Source organism: Amphiura filiformis, chromosome 19 (assembly GCF_039555335.1).
Source record: "Amphiura filiformis chromosome 19, Afil_fr2py, whole genome shotgun sequence".
In the NCBI taxonomy this organism is placed as follows: domain Eukaryota; kingdom Metazoa; phylum Echinodermata; class Ophiuroidea; order Amphilepidida; family Amphiuridae; genus Amphiura; species Amphiura filiformis.
The window spans coordinates 44,482,817-44,501,165 of record NC_092646.1 but is presented as its reverse complement, the minus strand read 5'-3'; the positions used below and the strand labels follow the sequence as shown (position 1 = coordinate 44,501,165).

General features: G+C 35.1%; 1 protein-coding gene across 1 annotated transcript in view; it reads right to left on the bottom strand.

Moving 5' to 3' along the window:
* LOC140141629 (uncharacterized) overlaps positions 1-18,349 on the bottom strand; it is a 176,327-nt gene that overhangs the window by 64,544 nt on the left and 93,434 nt on the right. The window contains exon 12 of the mRNA XM_072163540.1: positions 2,610-2,690. Coding sequence (XP_072019641.1) covers positions 2,610-2,690 — 81 coding nt within the window. The remainder of the gene's footprint in view (positions 1-2,609; positions 2,691-18,349) is intronic.

The window sequence follows — 18,349 nt, the reverse complement described above, 5'->3', positions numbered from 1 at the left end:
CAGCATATTTACTCGTAATGTTGTCTATTGAAGATTAGATATCAGTAGTCAAGCAGATGGAATTTTGTCTACTGCTGTCTACAGTAGATAGCAATAAATTTAATACTCTCTACAAGTCTGAGACTTCACCAAGATCTGGGTCAGCCAGCAAGAAAAGTGCTTTAATGAGCTTGTAGGAGCAAACAAATTTTCCCTGGCTCAAAATACAGATGCATATTGCTCAAAACTTATATTGTGCATTTTCCCTAATATAGCCTAAAATACAAATTTATTTTTGGTTCAAATGTTCTTATTTGAGACCTGCTCAACAGGCAATTTTGTCCTCCTTGGATACTTTAATGAACTGATACAAAGATGATAACAAAACCAACAGTTCTTTTCAATAAGGAAGCTGAAATACTTTATTTACTGCATTTCTTAATATTAATACTAATAATAATAGAGAAACGCCGATGCAGATCAAGCCAGGCAGTGGCCACACCAGGTCATAGTTTTCAATCTCATTATGATTCATGATCATTAGCCGCATTGCCAGCTACCTGTCATAACATTTATTTTATAATTAATGAAGCATTACCAGATAAGGCCAAAACATGTCAATGGTTCAGCAACAATGCAGTATATATTTCATATAATTAGCCAAAAACCCTGATGACTTAAAGTCTACCATACAGTATTGGCAACTTAAAGTCTAGAATGATGAAAGTTAATTGTGTCAAAAGTAACATCCACGAGTCTATCCAAATTGTTCTGGTTGATATTAACACCTTTTTTATTATAAGATCATTATCATTTACTGTCTGTTAAATAATTTCATGGGGTACAATGGGTTTCCAAGTAATATCTCAATTTTATCCATTCAATTTTTTTCATTTCCTCATATTTATTTTAAATTTAGATATAGAAATTGTTTGTCTACACACTGCTTTTGCATACGGAGAAAAGGAATTTTTAAACAAAGTTACATTGTGGCGGTTTGGTGGCCTGTGACCAGTATCCACTGGTCTTTAATGCCCCTGATGTTGGATTCGTTGGTAGCGGGAAACTGGGTCATCTGACCAGAAGCAGCAATGAGCGTTGACCTCCGCAGGTCAGTTTTTGTAGTTTGATTCTGGGAGTTGGTCTGCTGGATGGCTTTGTAAATTAGCCCTGGGAAATTTTGCCTAGTTTGTCCCCTTACTACTGATAAGGTTTCAAACATGTTTTGGCCTAGTATTTTCAAAAAGCACCTTGCATTCTATCACTTGAGATGCGCAATCTTTTGAAATTTATTGAACTTAATACATATAACTTTAGTAGGAAACAGTACTCAAAGAATGCAATGCAGGAATAATGGAGGGATTCACCCCTGTACATGTTCTACAATAGCCCAATACACAAATGGCTGGGTCATTTTTTGTAAAGAAAATGGATAAAATAGCACCATAAACATATAAATTCTTCGAGGCCTGGTGGGATATATACATTTTATATCATAAAAGCACCCCGCATTACACTATAAGCTTCTAAAAAGCCTTAAAATATAATATGAGACCCAAAAGAGGGTTTTTCATTAAAAGAATCATTTTAAGTTCTTAAAGGGATCTTTAACCATCAGCAGAACCAATTTTGGCCTTTATAGAACTTTTTACACAAAAAAAAAGAACAGATTTTAGAACCTCTATAATCTAAGAGTGTACAGCTTATTATTAGTCTGTACTTGATGATAAATACAATGGAATATTTCAGTTGAAATCCATACACCCCCTGAAAGACATGCCCTTGATCTTCCACATAGGGAGTGTGAACTTCAGATTACCTGAATGGGTGACTCTATCCAGTGTCAATCCAGAAAAAAAATCACAATATTTAGACTGTTGCCATCCATTTCATCATTACATATTATATTTTCTTTGATCAAATTCCATGCACATCACATGTGTCTCAATTAATAATAGTAATACTACTCATCTCCTCAAGCTAGTTGTGTTTAGAAAACAAATTACATACAACAAATGCTACAATATATATATTTTCTTCCATCAAAATGTGAATGAATAGGTATTGAAGATGTACTAAAATCTGAATCTCAGCACTGCATGCAGAAGAGTTTGACATGGAAATTGACAGTTCTCTATTGTGACATAAACCAAAATGAGAAATTACGTTATTACAGTTGAAATCCATACACCCTCTATGGAAGACATGACCTTAATCTTCCACACAGGGAGTGTATATTTCAAATGGGGTTACCAGAATGAGTGACTTCATTTGAAATCTACACCCCCTGTGTGGGAGATTAAGGTCATGTCTTTCAAAGGTGGTGTATGATTTCCAACTGAATAGCCCATTTCTGTTGCATAAAACACTAGGGGGATTAATGTATGTTTATAATAGGAAGCTTTTTAGAACAATTTTATTGCAATTCAAAGTGGCACGTCAATTTTATTTTCCAAATTGTCGATATCCCAACCGCATGCAAAACCGCACAGTTCAGGTAGTAGGATTATTTTATTCAATGCTAATATACCATACGATTTTCTCGAATATCTCCTTTCTCATTGTATTCTATTTGATGATCATTTTTTTGAAGGGGGAACTAAAATACTAAAATTATAAAATGCACTCACCCCAGAGAATATAGATGAGAAGTCTTGAAAATTGCCAGAGCTTGTAGTAGACTCCATAGCTTCAGCCTCTGTTGGGTCACCCTGCAAGTAAGACATCCAACATTTTAATACATCTTCAAAAATCATTATCATACCAACCCTGAAAGGACATTTGAAAAATATTATAGACCATCTTAATTTAATAGTTCATCACAAAGCCCCCGTGCATATTAGCAAAATCACCTGCATTATTCTTTTTTTCCCAAATCCACCACACAAAAATTCACGTCTGCCATCGCCAGAAGTCAAAATCTCAATAAAATTCTTCATCTTGACCACAGTGAAACCTACTTGAGAGATGAAAAGGTGGTCTATTCTTGAAAAAAAGCTTGTTCCGCAGATAACAAAAATGAAAGTAAACAAAAACAAACTGCATTAGGTTTTGAGACAAACAATTAAATTAAGATGGCCTAAGGTAGATATTATGCTCAGGTATGGTTTCACAGAATGTACCCTAAGGTGACGATAAAAAGAAACCCCATTCTATATATGTGCCCAACTAACCCATTAAATTTGCATAACCATGAAAACTGACCCAAATTCCCAAAATGTCTGAAAACATTTTTAGTTTCTGCTTGTTTAGTTCTGTAATTCATGCTCATACTTCAAAGTAATAATAATGCTAATATAGCTTATATACAATGATTTGTACCCAATATAAAAAAAAAATACAGACTAGCTGACTGATCAGATTTCAAGAGTCTCTCCAGCCGTAGAACAGATTTTCTTTTTTATTGCCTGAGCATATTTTCTTCCCATACCCTCTACCTTTTGGCAAAATGACCTATTTTTTTTGTTCTTTTCAGTCACGTTTTGACAATTTAGGCTGAATGTCCCACCCTCCACATTTCAAAACAGATTGATGCTAATGCTATGGTAAATCTGCCATATTTTTGTTGCTTGCGGAGGCCATTTAATGAACAATAAAATGCACTGTTTATCTTGAGAATGTTATAGAGCAGGCTTCCTCAAATAGATTTGTTGAAGCACCACATGAAATAAAAGAAAACTGCAAAGCGCCACTCAATGGCTGCGAAGTCGCGGGGGAGTCAGAGGGGGGTGCCCGGGGGGGGGGGTGTCCCCACTCGGAAGCTATTGAATTTTTGAAATTTAAGGTGCAAATGATGCCATTTGGTGCAACATTTTGTACTATTTTAGCCTGTCTTTACAAGGATAACATGGGAATCGCATTGTTTTAACATATAGAATATTGGAGATATTCCTGCAAAGTTTGATCAAAGGGTTTGATTTTTTTTTTAATTAAATTTTTTTTAAATCTAAGCGGCGCCGCGCGCCACTTGGGAAGCCATGGCGCGCCACATGTGGCGCGCGGGCAGCTATTTGCGGACCCCTGTTATAGAGGTTTGCGCACTCACCCCAACACGTTATATGCAGAATGCAAACAACCACAAGCTTTGAATCGAAGCTTGCCAGGCGCATAACAAACTAATCAGGAGGTACATAAAGTTGCCTCCATGAGTGACACACAAACATGAAGGAGTCACTACTCTTTGATTTTACATCATTGCATTTTTACATTTTTTGATATGGTATCAATCACATTCTGAACACTACCTGATGCAGAAATACACAACCTTGCACTAACCATCATATCTACTTTGAAATGAAAGTGCCACCTGATACCCAAGTTTGATACCAGCTAATATAATAGAGAAACTCCGAAAATAGTACTTATATATTTTGCAACCTGTACATTCAGAAACACTTCACATGAAGCGACTGTCAAGATATCCTGAATGAGATGTGATACCTTGATAGCGACATTGTAAATCCACTGAGACTAAACCATTTTATACATTTAACATTTATGCCCAACTGACAGAGCAACAGGAAAGAAACACTCACAGCATTCCCCTGTGAATAACAAAATCTGTAAACTTGGGCAATATCATTGATAGTATATTAATTGTTACATAATTACAGATCTATCAATGTATGATGATACAGTTAATTAACTCCGCACCACACACTGAACATTAATGCTCTGCGTGCTAGCCATGCACTTCAATGGAAAAAGTTCAAGTTTTGAAATATTTTCTCAAAATATCAAGAGCTATCTTAAGAACTACTGAATCAATACTAGGCTTGTTTGTACTCATTTTAATGCATTTTTCAAGCTGATTCCAAATATGGTCATGAAAATTTACATTTCTGAAATTTGTTGAATCAAAAAAAAAAAATTGAAACTTGTCGTCTGCAGTCGACACCCGCGTGAAGAGAGTTACTAGTGATGCTATCTATGATGTTCAAATGTGGCTGTGTATTAGATAACTGTTAGCTTCCAATGACAACTTGTTGCAATTTTTGTAAAAAAACATGCATTTAATTCCGTAGTGAATTCAGATCTCCGGAGGATGCTCAATTAAATGGCACATCTTCTTCTGATACATTAATAAATTATAACATCCTTGGTACAGATAGATAATATAATGGCTTCCTTTTAGTTTCTTTTTTAAATGAGCAACAAATTCCAGCTTTAAGTAAAGTATGCTGGATAAGGCATATCATCAAATGTGATGTATGATGTGCATGTTTGTGTTAAAGAAACATACAAACTTCATCATTAATTCATAGATAATACTGACGAGACAATGAGAGTAACACACTATCTTGTATGAATGTGTGGTTTTTGGCACTCTAATACAAGATGATGGTGACAAAAACTTAATGGTCTGGAAAATACACACAGAGATAAGCTACAACCAGGAACAAGTGGCCAAATTTATCCGTGTTTGATATTATACTTTAAGTTTGTCTTCAAAGGCACATTTCGTGATCCATAGACTCATCTCCCAATTTTCTATTTAAAAAAATGAGATTTTTATACCACCGGAAACCTCTGGCAACAATGTTTGTATGCAAAAATTTCTTGCTGATTCATTCCCTTAGCAAAATGAATATCATCAAATTTCTGTTTATGTACTGTTAACTATTTATATATTTGGAGCAATGTAATTCATAATCATGCATAGCTCACAAAATGCTAAATCACTATCAATTGAGAATAATCAAATACACCATAAATAATGGATGCTAGAATAATAAAATACTCCTACATTTAATTGCATAATAATGAAGAACTGAATACATCTAAATCACTTGTTACCAATTTCCAGTTTAAATCCATACATCTCCTATGGAAGACATGACCTTAATCTTCCACACATGGAGTGTGAATTTCAAATTGGGTTACCTGAATGAGTGACTCCATTTGAAATGTACACCCCCTATGTGGGAGATTACAGTCATGTCTTCCATAGGGGTATGTGGATTTCAACTGGAATGGCCTGTTGTGGATTTAAAAGGAAGTGCTAGATTCATATACCGTATTTCGTAAAATAGTCGCCCCCCCCTCAAATAAACGCCCCCCACCACATTTTTCAACCAAGATGTTTAAAAATTCCGATATTTCCATGCTATCTTGTGTAGTAAGCTTACCAAGTTGCTCACATGGTCGCGAGTAGCAGCGAAAATCTGCATCTGAACCCGGAAGTGAATCAAAAGTCAGTGTCAAAAGGTCATAGTTCGTCATTTTAGCGTGACTTTTAAGCTTACCTAATGATTTTAACGGGAATTTTCGTGCTAAAATGACCTCTAATAAACGCCCCCCCCCTTGGGAAAATGTAACGCCCGGGGGCGTTTTTTCGGCGAAATACGGTAGTAGACAGTGTTTTACACTTCCTTCACTCACTGTGCATAAATGTGTCAACAAAAAATTGCACTCCGATGACACAAGCCCATAGTGGCCATCTTGGATATGCAAGTGAAGGAAAATCTTTTGATGTGTGAATGACCGTCCTGCAGGCTGCACGCCACGTATGTACTGTGTTGTGAACATCGTTTACATGTTCAACTAATACTTCCATCGTAATAATTAAATGACATTTCCTGCGCTTTATTCAAAATTTGACAAAACTACAACACCTAAGTCTTGATTTTTGTAGGGTATGTTAGTTTAATAAAGTACATTATAATTGTGTAAAAAACAGAAGTAAAAAAATATTGAGGGTGTCCGCAAATGTTACAATTTGGCTTTAAGTTTTTTATTTAGCTTAGATTCAAGTGATTCTGCAAGCACGATAAAAAGGAGATTTGGGGTGCATTTGTGGAGGTCATTAATGTACAATAAAAAGAGTAGGGGGCCCAAGATTGATCCTTGGGGAACCCCACACTTAATTGGTGTGAAGTGGTAGTTAGATGCTAATTAAAAACCACAAACTGCTAATCCTGTCATTCAAATAGTTTTGAATTCACAATTTCTCATAAATAGTTTTTAAATTCTGCACATAAAGGAAAGAGGATGGTAAAACAGACTTGTGAAGGAAACGCATCTGAAAACCAACATCAATATATAATCAAAAGAGGTTTGGTCCAAATGCCAATTAAAAATACAGAAACTTCTATTATTGCACATTGATACAAACTTAGCCATGGCATGACTTCCAATCATCTTTTACTTTCAACATCATGACCAATTAAGAAGGCACTTAAAAATTACATTAAAACATTGGATAAAAACATTAAATCATTTAAATTACGTTATAACTGCATCAACGTACACCATCCAAAATCCAAAATATAATAACATAATAATATCAAAAATTACGAGGAAGCATTAACTCATCTACATCAAAAAATGACTGCATGCAACGTACATGTTACTATGGTTACATCAAATTGCACAAAACATCTTTATTTTTTTTATTTTTGCCTTTTATTGAATAAATAAGATGTATTTCTTGAAAGTGAAAGTTATGTTTCCTTTACTCTGAAACCAAAAAAACAGTGCAACACACAAAGCATACATATATTCTGTCTATTCATTTAGTTATGCATTTATTTCAAAGCATTTTCCATATCATGTTTGACAAACTTCCATTAGGTTTAAGTGCTATGCATAAATCATAATTATGAGAGCCATATCCTGGTCATTTGCCATTTGCAAACCTGTCTGAAAAATATGTGGAATTAAAACTGCACTATTGTGGATATCTAGAGCACTTTATAATGTAAAAAAACGAAAACACACATATGTTCTTATGGATTAGCCATGCTTAGGACATCGTCTACTTTGGAGGCACATTTTTTAGAGAAATTTACCTCTTTTATGTTCAGTGAAGTCCTGCTTTAAAGTCATAATGTAAGATCTTATATTATATTCAATAAGAAATTGTTTTTAAACCTTTTTCTTTTTTGGGAATATTTGTAATGTTAATGGTTACACATGTCCCAAGTTACACCTAAATGTTGTATTCAATCATTAAGTCCCTCATAGAACTCCATGTTAAATGGTCAGAACAACCAGTGGGGTTTCTTTCACTTTACCTAATTATTATGGCTTAAAATGCACAGATACCTTTCCTGACTGACAATTATTAATAATATTATTTTAGCATTTTTAATAAAGAATAACATTAAAATTTGATTTAAAAGTTTGGCTCTGAGTTACAGGTGTATGAAGTCCTTGTTTAGGTATCGTGGATCCTTATACGGCAGTCAAAAGAAGTACGTGTGTATGTGTAGAGGCAGGTGGGGTGGGGGTGCGTTTGTAAATGGTGCTAACTGTGGAGGTGTGTGTGTTTTGTCACTGTGGAGTCTGCTAACAACCATGGAGCTCCACAGTTGGAGATAACCTCAAAAATGGGGTTTTTGAGCCATTGAGGGGGGTATACCACCTGTCATTTTCTGATTGGAGCAACCTCCACAGTATGGCGGTTGCTGTGAGATTTGTGTAAAAAAATCTCCCCAGTTTGAATGTGGGTGTGTGAATCTCCCCAGTTGGAAAACACACACACCTCCACACTTGGCACCATCTACAAGAGGGGGTGTGTGTGCATCAGTTCAACTCAGTTCATGGGTTGATCATGATAGTGTTCAATGATAAGCCCATCTCTCATCCATATCATATTCATATCAAATTTATGACATCATCAAAATTGACAATCATTAAATATTGTTACCCAGAACTTGATCCAATGATAACATGTATGCTGAAGGACATGAAATATTGTATAGGTACATTACAAGGTACCTACAGGTGCTGCAAGGTTAAGGAGGGTTTAGCTTTAGCTTAACTATTCAAGTTTCTTCCACCTGCAGTGGCTAGTGAAGCGCAGGTAACTTATTCATTGAAAACAACCTGCATGCCCATCAGCTTCAAACCAATGGCATTTTGTTAATGATAATCTCATCTGTAATGGTACAAAATTTTTCACATAAATGTCTCATTTAGAAGTGGATATATCATTAACGTTCAACAGAAACTGACATCACCCGGGTGACATCACATGAAGCAATAAGCCAAGACAAGCTTATCGCCATCACCATCATTACAACAAGATTCAAAGTTGCTGTACAACACCTGCAATCATATAATTACTTTAATCATTTACTTCCATTGAACTCACATTAAGAGTCTTAATTGACTAAAATTGACAAATTTGGAAATGGTTTTAGACACTGAAATACCCAAATCACCCAAGGAGTCAATTTTCATTATCTTTCTGTGTGAATGCGTCAATGAACTTTGTAAAAGGAATGAAGAATAATAATGTATTTTCTTTAAAAATGTTTCAAGTGTAAGGTGTTCCCCATGGACCCCATTCTGAAAGGTTCCTAGTCTTTGGTTACTGTAAGTGTTGTGTTTAGAACGTATATTAGCATTCAAAACAATATTTATACAATGTAAACTATGGGATAGTGTAAGTGTATGTCCAATATACAATACACTTCATGACTTGCTAATGTCAATAACTGTCGCATGTTTTCTTGATATGTTTTCGAAGTGATTGAATTTTAATACTTTGCTAAAGTTATCCTATACGATATTGACAGCATGGAAATGCTTTATCCCGGAGGGCAGAAATGGCTTTAAAGCGTCTGAAACTCTGAATTCCGTTCCTTTGTGGGTCGTTCACCTGAGAATACCACACCAACAGGGCAATACATATTTCACCATAAAAATGCAAGGTACCAATGCAATTTACATATTCAAGTGCCAGCTCCATGGAACTCGGGGAGTAATTAGTAGCCATGACGTGACCTGTTTTACGTAGTTAGGCTCAATAGGGATTGATCAATTATTACTGGTAAAGATCAGATTTCAAGTTTTATTCATGATCATGCATGTATCAATTCTAGGTAGATAGCAATAATGATGTTTAGACAGCGGTGGCTCCGTTGCTCAGACACAAGCTCAACTTTGGAGGGCGTAATAACCATAAAGCATGATAGAGTTATTTGAGGAAATTACCTGCAATCCTAGTGTTACGCTATCTGAAGTGTGAAATTTGATAAATTTAAAAAGAATTCAGAAATTCTAGACGGTATCATTGCAAATGTGTTTTTTTGTGTGTACAGGAAGTCTTGAAATAAAAAATTTAAATTTGAAAAAATGACAAGAGATGAAAAACACACTTTTTTAAAAACCAATTCTGTTTATGCTATAAATAAAATAATGGAAGTTACAATGTAATTATGGATAGCAAAGTATGCACAGACTGCACAGAGACATTGCAACACTAGAAAGACAAGATTACCAATAAAAGGTATCATTTTGCATTCACAGCTTATTATTTGTTTGTTTTCCAGAAAATAAAAATCACAAAACATTGTTTAAAAAAAGAAAAACTCAAGTGATACTGTTCTGACATTTCTTATATATTACATTTGCATCTGACAGAATTCATTCAATGTTTCAAAAAGTGGGGAAAAATATATCTATAAAAAAGCTGAGCCTTCAAGCGAAAAGCAAGAATAGTAAAAATCAACTGCGTAGCTGAGTTTGTAATGAATGGTTTGATTTCAATGGCAGCAAGTGTCACTCCAAGTTATTCAAAAGCGGACACTGTGGATGTATTTTGTATTATTTGTGTGCACTGCCCTTCAGACATGTCAGTAAAATGTGATTGCTGACTATAATGCAGCTTGGACTGGCCACTACATGTTATTATTATTAAAGACACATTCAGAAATCTGCTGAGGACCAAAACAATCTTCAAAATTTTGTGAAGCCCTTTAAAATGGTTCATAAATCAGGAGAATACCCTTAAACCATTTTCTTTTTAGAACTATCCACAAAATATGGAGAGAACAGAACTTGTTATGTCTAATCTTTGAGATCACATTCTCCCAAAATTATTTATATCTAGTGTGCACTGCCACCAATTAACAAATTTGAATTTACAAAGTTTTTGTCAAGAGCTTTTGCATGCATGCCATTTCTTTTGCAAAGGAAGCTAGGGCAAAAATTCATGATAATGTTGTAGCAACATTTTGGATTCAAAATCATTACCAAATTCTAAGACGTGTGTCTCTAGACATGAAAACACAATTTCTAGCTTATTCATTGTAGGGGTTAGGCAAAACAAAATATAGTTTTGCATAATGTTAGCCACACGCATTTGATTTATGCTGCGTGTTTGCTTGAACAAAATTGCACAAGTTGAATTTTATTTTGCATTTTTTATACACTTTAACAAAATTTGGTCGAAAATCGGCTGTAAAATCAATGTTCAATTTCAATTTTGTTTCAGTTCACACCACAACTCTGAAATTGTAATTGTAATTGTAATTGTAGCCTGTATTCCAGCTAAACATAGCCATTATAATTATAGAATTGTGTTTACATATATTTTGATATTATAAAATATTCACTCTTATAGATAGTGAGAACCAATCAGAGCAAATGTTAGAAAAATTCCACAAGTGCATTAATTGTGTATAATGCACAGGCACACACTCTGCGTATTACGCACAGTGCTTTTGGACTTGATCATTTTTCAGGTTGATGCATTCGTATTTTGCTCACATTTTCCAACATATTTAGTGACAATTTTGTGACAATTTTGTTATAAAAAATAGTACAAAAATCACCGGATTTTTTTCCTTGTGTATGAAATAAGTTTAAAAAATGCATTCACTTGTTGCTCGGGAAATTGTACAAAATAATGCACTTGTACTGAGATGTTGATGCATCTAATGCACTCCACCATGTTGGGCTCAGTATGCATGCATTATTTTGTACAATTTCACTCCCAACAAGAGATGCACATTTATCAACCTATATTTAGTAAACATTGTGTGTGGGGAATGCATTTTTTTTTAATGTATGTACATAGGTTGGGTTAGGGTTAGGGTGATTGATCTCAGATGCGATTGATCTCAACTTTGTAAGTCCCTTTATCTATTCATAACCCCAACACGTATAAATCTTACAAAATCTTACAAGGAAAACCACTGCGCATGCATGCATTCCACATGATGCCATTGCACAATCACCCTAAGTCATTTATGGGCACCAAATCACTGGCCGGGAGCGACTCCCCCGTGGCATGAGGACGGTGATCGTGTGCGTGGCACCCGAGGGGTCCCAGGGTCAATTCCATGGGGTGCCAAGTGAAATCTTTCTTCATCTTCTCTTTTTCGTTCCTTCTCTGCCTTCTCTGAATTCTCAATGCTTACAAAATGCTTACAAATGCAAAGAAATATGCCGTGTATCAAATTACTGGTTTCTAAGACAGACCAAGTGATTCTACCGCATAATCATCTTAAGTTACAGAGAAACTAAATCGCTATCAAATCAAATGGTGACATGGTTGTAGATATGCATCCATGGTCCTTGAATGGCCTCTGAAAGCCTAGGGCCCCATGGACTTTAACTATGTAGACCACTCTACTCCCATGCACCTGGACAAAAAGATATCCAATTGATGTTTGTAGTTAGGCTAGGTAAAAGATTACTGTGCCTGCCTGCTTGAAGTCATGCTGAGGAAGGATGTCTAAAAAGCAAGAGGGTTAAAGAAAAAGAAATTGTGTGGCAATTTTATATTACATTATGTCATATCAGTGCAGTAGTTCAATGTAGTGTCTGAATTTGTTTTTAACAACTTCAGGAGAAAGAACTCACTTTTAGTTTTAAAATAAAAGGGTGTAAAGTTAAACATAATTATTTTGGAGAAAAAAAATCAAAATTCAAATTTAATTATAATTTTTCACTTGCGGATTCCTTGTTTTGATAAGGCTTCTCAGTTGAAAACATTTGCTACTTTGTTGGACACAATATCTTTGAATCAGATGATGGTCCAATTGCAACACATTGTGTTTTCTATTTCATATTAAGGCCCATCACGAGTGTCTTAGCTAGCCACCCATCATTTTAGACTGGGAATTTGCTCCTGAGACGGGCAAAATTAATGCCTTTAACATATGCTACATTACATTGGGTTTTTTTTGGGGGGGGGGAGTGGGGGGCAAAGTGAAATTTTTTTTGGGGGAGGAAATCAACCAATTTTGCGCAAAATTACCGCAAAATGTTGATCGTTTGTAATTTTGGGATTTTACTGGGGAGCAAGAATTTTGACTTGGGGACGGTTCCCCCCATGCCCCCCTTGGCGCCACAACTTGTTTGTGGGAACCAAACCGGAAGTGTATGTACTATCCTATGTGGCAATGTTATACACATTTGTGCTTCTCATATCAAAACAGCTGGAGCAATTCAACTCAAAATTTGGACAAATATTGTTTTAATTGTAGGATTCAATCAAAGATAGAAAACAGAACATGAAAAATTAGATTACGCCTTTTTAATATAGTTCTCCATTTCTTTAATAATTTTGCACTTCAAGATGCATAACACATCCAAAAATACACACATAACATCAATTTCAGAAATTCTACAATTTTTGGTGTACCGTATGTATCTTTCATCATCATCATCATCATCATCATCATCATCAGCCCATATCGTCCCACTGTTGGGCAAAGGTCTCTCCCAAAGTCTGCCAATTTCTCCTGTCTCCTGCAATTCCTGTCCAGGCTGCTGTTCCAAGTAGCTGACCAGCTCATCTCTCCATCTAGTTCGATGTCTTCCTATTTTTCATGCTCTATAAAACGGTTGCCATTCTGTTGTGAGCTGACTCCATCTTCCATCTGTTAAATGTATCTTTAAAGGCCTTCATATCAAAAGCAGGTCTGCCAGTGCCAACATTTTTTTCAAAATATGTCACACATCTTAAAGGAGTATTTCGTGATCCTAGCATCCTCTATTTATGTCATTTTTCACTAGATATCCACGAAAAAACCTATTCCCAAAATTTCAGTTGATTCCGATTTTATGTTCATGAAGTTATGCATGATTATGTGTATTACACTGCTCCATAGACAATGCGTTGTAATTTCGTTCTGGTGCACCAGAACGAAATTCAAATTTCACAATATCTTTGCTAAGCGAATTAATCTGCAAGAAATATTTTGTACATAAACATTATGTAGCCAGAGGTTTCCAGTGATATAAAAATCTCAACTTTTTTGAGAAAAGTGGGGGATGAGGCTGTGGATCACGAAATGCCCTTTTAACTTAAAAACACAAGAAGAAATGATGAGAGCCTGGAATGCTTAATGTTCCTTTAAGCACTTAATGTGACATGAATTTTTAGGTCATATTACTGAGTGTAACATGGTTGTCCTGGCATTGAGCAGCTCATTTTACACATTGACCAACCCCTGTAGTGTCTCAAATACTCCGGTAATTGGTTTACTAAAAGGTGAACCACATCAACCTTGCACAACTACTGGTTTCATTTACTTCAACCCCATTTATAGAGACATTCGATGGTATTGATGTCGTACTAATACTTATCAGTAAACAACAGAGTCAAGAATGTTATCATGGACTTTACAGGATGATCATGCATACTCATGATCCTATAAAATGCTTATGGAAACTGACAAAATACAAGCCTTTATTAGGAAATGTTTGGCACAGAATTTGTTTTCAATTCAATTTCAATATGCTAGTGGTCGATTATGTTTTTTCTAATAATGAAAAGCACACAGTAACTATCAAAACCATTAGGCCAAAAAAAAAACCAAGAGGTTTGTTTGTCCATAGAAGCTTATGAAACAGTTGGGTCGGTAGGTCGGATTTTTTTATTTTTTTTTACAGATATTGCACTTGAAACTGACAATTTGAAGACTGGTAAATAAGTCAAAACACACAGCACTTTACTGGTTTAACTCTTGAGATGATTCTGCATGTTATACTGTTCATTTTCTTTACATTTCCTTTCTTTAAATTTATACTAACCACTGTTTTACTAGCACATTCAACACGAATTAAAAAAAAAAAAAAAAAAAAAAACACAGTCGGGACCAGGGTACACGGTCGGTCGGACGTGGACAAACAAACAATTTTTTTTTTGGCCTTAAGATAAGAAAATGTTGAAATTTAATTTATGAGTACCTGACAATGCTATCTACCAATGCTATCTACTCAAGATAGCATCCAATTCATTTATATTCTCAATGAAAATTCACAGCAATTTATAACTAAATCTTTCACTACATGATGCCTGTTTTTTTATAGCTAACTATTCAGCACACAGTAGTCATGACTTGTCAAAAATTTGGATGGTCCAAATAAAAAACACAGAAAATAGTCCGAAATTAATATTTAGATTGGATGTAGGCCGTTACTAAAGTAATGAAATCAATCGGGAGAAATGTCAACCCAATAAGGCCTAATATTACGGGTTATAGGCCTTACCTGATTATTTTATTAACAGATTATTTTTATCATAATGTTAACCATTCTGGAGGACCTCGGGAATAGTCATGTTCTGCTGAAATAGGCCAATGCACGCGTTCCGTATTGAAATATGTGTTGAAAGTAGGCCTATTGGTCCGATGAGGTGCACCTGTTAGTCATACTGTAGGCCTGAAGTTTCCGATGCACGCACTGCGCCCGATGGCACTCCGCGTTGATACTACGCGATAGCGCCCATGAGCACGCGATTGTGCACCGCGAGAACGCATAAACCGCAGTGGACGTGAACGCGATAGCGCAGCGGACAGAGAGACGGACGGACGGACACGACATAATTAGTATTATGATATATATGAATAAAAATAAATAAATAAATAAATAAATAAATAAATAAATAAATAAATAAACAAACAAACAAACAAACAAACAAACAAACAAACAAACAAATAAATAATTAAATAAATTTAAATAAATACCATTTCTCTACTTATAGTAAGATATGGTACCTTTAGTCTTGATTTTTCTTAGTATCTTAGCTTAAATCACAGAGTCAAGAATGTTATAATGGACTTCAAAGTATGACCATGCATACTCATAAATTATGAATAAAACAAATTGCAAACCATATTCGCAATAACAAATTTGGGTTTTAGTACAGTGAATTTGTTCCTGATACTGATCAACATTTAGAGTTCTTCTAATAGTTATAAAGTTAAGAATATCTATTGACATTTTAATGCACAAAACAATGCTATCTACTGAAGACAGCATCCAATGCATTTACTTCTCTTGAGCATTCACCTTAAACATCAAAAGCAATCCACTCTTGGTTGCAACGTACATCACATGCTGTCTATTAACAGTTAAATGAGGATGTATTTCTATCCGTTCAACTCTATACTTGAATTTATTGTTCTTAATTGTATTTAAGAGATATTAGAATCCCCACTTTGAGTAAATGAAGTACTTTTTATCTCATTTTCTTAGTCTGATTTGGTGTCAGTCTGCAAACATTCCTATTATATTTCACAAGATGAAAAAATCAAAAGGGCAAGGAAAAGAAACCTCTCATAACAATTGTACTTTCTGGTATCCAGGAAACTGTTCAATTTTGTCATTGGGCAGGAATAACCTCCTATGTGTCATTGACCCCTGAACATGTTTAAAGCAAACCTCCTATGTAACCTGTTGGTAGTTTTGTTTTAAACATGTTCAGGGGCCACAAGCACATAGGAGGTTTTTGCTGCCCATAGATGATTTGTGCTTTTTTAGTACACTTCCTTTTTTGCCTCAGTGGCTGGTTATGATATCTTACTACTTTATTTGCTATAATTTAGTAAAATTGCTGGTACTTGCTACCTGCAATCATTTGAAATATTTAGTATATTTTGTTTGTTGTCCCTGAGGAAGGGCCGTTTATCTGCTTAAAATGTATTTTTTGTTAACTTTTGTCTACTTGTCCCTGTGGTTTTGAATTTCTACTATTGCAGTGTTAGTACTTCCCATGATTTGCATACTGCATTAGTTTTTATCTTTCTTTGTCTTTGTCTTGTTCCCCACAACAAGTTGGAATAACTGGCTCAAATCATATCATACTAAGAAAGCAAAAATTCTTCACATATTCTTATATTACATATTACAGGTGGCTGAGCGGATAAGGCGTGTTGCTGTCAGCCGGGAGAATGATATGATTGCGAGGGTTCTAGCCTTCCGGTTCTAGCCTTGGGCTTGCCTTAGGTGAGAATTCTCATCCTCTCCCAAAATGTTCCCATAGTATAAGGTTTGAAATTCTTCAGTTCAGATACTTTATAGAATGTAATTGTAAAATTCCTTCTCACCCCTATACACTGTTTAGCACATGCAGGTATAGGTACTCCTATTACTTTGTACAGGTTCCCTTTGTTCTCATGTTGAGAATAGACTGGCTAAACATGGGTCAATAGTAAAAAAAATAAACATATTTTGCAAGATCTGAATATGTTTTGTTCACTGAGGTACTTTGTTTCGACTAGTATTGACCCATGCTGCACTAGATAGCAAATCAGTACAAAAAATGAAATGGAAGAAATGTGGGAAGTGCAAGATATCTTTTCTGCTTGAATCAACAACAACTGAGAAAGGTTTTCAACACAAGTCTCCACATACATAACTTTGTTCTGCTTCTGAAAATCTCAGGAAAAATACCAACTTTTCAAGACATTTGGCAAGTGTTGACAAACGTGGCATATATTTCATTAACAATCACTTTTAAGTGATAAATACTTTACAGCAGTACTACTTAAAGTCAAATAATTTATAAGAATTTTGTAATCTCAGTCAAACATAGACTGGTCTTTGAAATGAATATCACAATTTTTTCAATCACCCCATTTAAAAACTGTCACAACCGCTAGTTAAATGAAAGTTCAGAATAGGTGGAATCATAGATTTTGAATATAAAATCTATATAATTTCTTGTCTCTAAATAATGACATATCAAATACAATTCCAAGAAAAAGCATGAAGTTGATCCATCAAGACAGTATTGGACAAATTAGGACAATAAACCAGCAGCTACATTATTAATTTCAAGCATGTCAAACATCTGTGGAATCGTTTTTTGGATCAATATTTAATTCCCATATCTCTCATTCAATGTCTGTATCACTAACTTTCACAATCTGTCTACCACACATCTTTTGTTGCATAAGGTTGTGCATGTTGCATGATTGAAGGCTGTGCTGCTTTTTCAACTCATGGGCCATTTACCAGAACATGACTTATAATAGTCATACACTCTTAAAACATCTGATCAAATTTGACTCCATTCCTAGTAAAACTGTAATGCAAAAAAACAATGATGCACGGATAAGAGAAAGAATAATCTTAATCTTGTCATTCAAAATTTTTCTCAGTGAAGCTCCTGCATATGTGTTACTGATCTCCTGTTTCTGTATGTCTCAGTCCAAGATCTGCTTCACATTTGCGAACTCCACAGCAAAACGACTACCTAAGAAAGGAGCTCAGCTGCTACTGTGCCAAAGATGTGGAATTCCCTCCCAATCAACATCAAAGACTCTCAATCTGTTGATCAGATCAAACCTCATCTCAAAACTCACTTTTTAACGGCTGTGGGGATATCATGTTTTTCATGTAT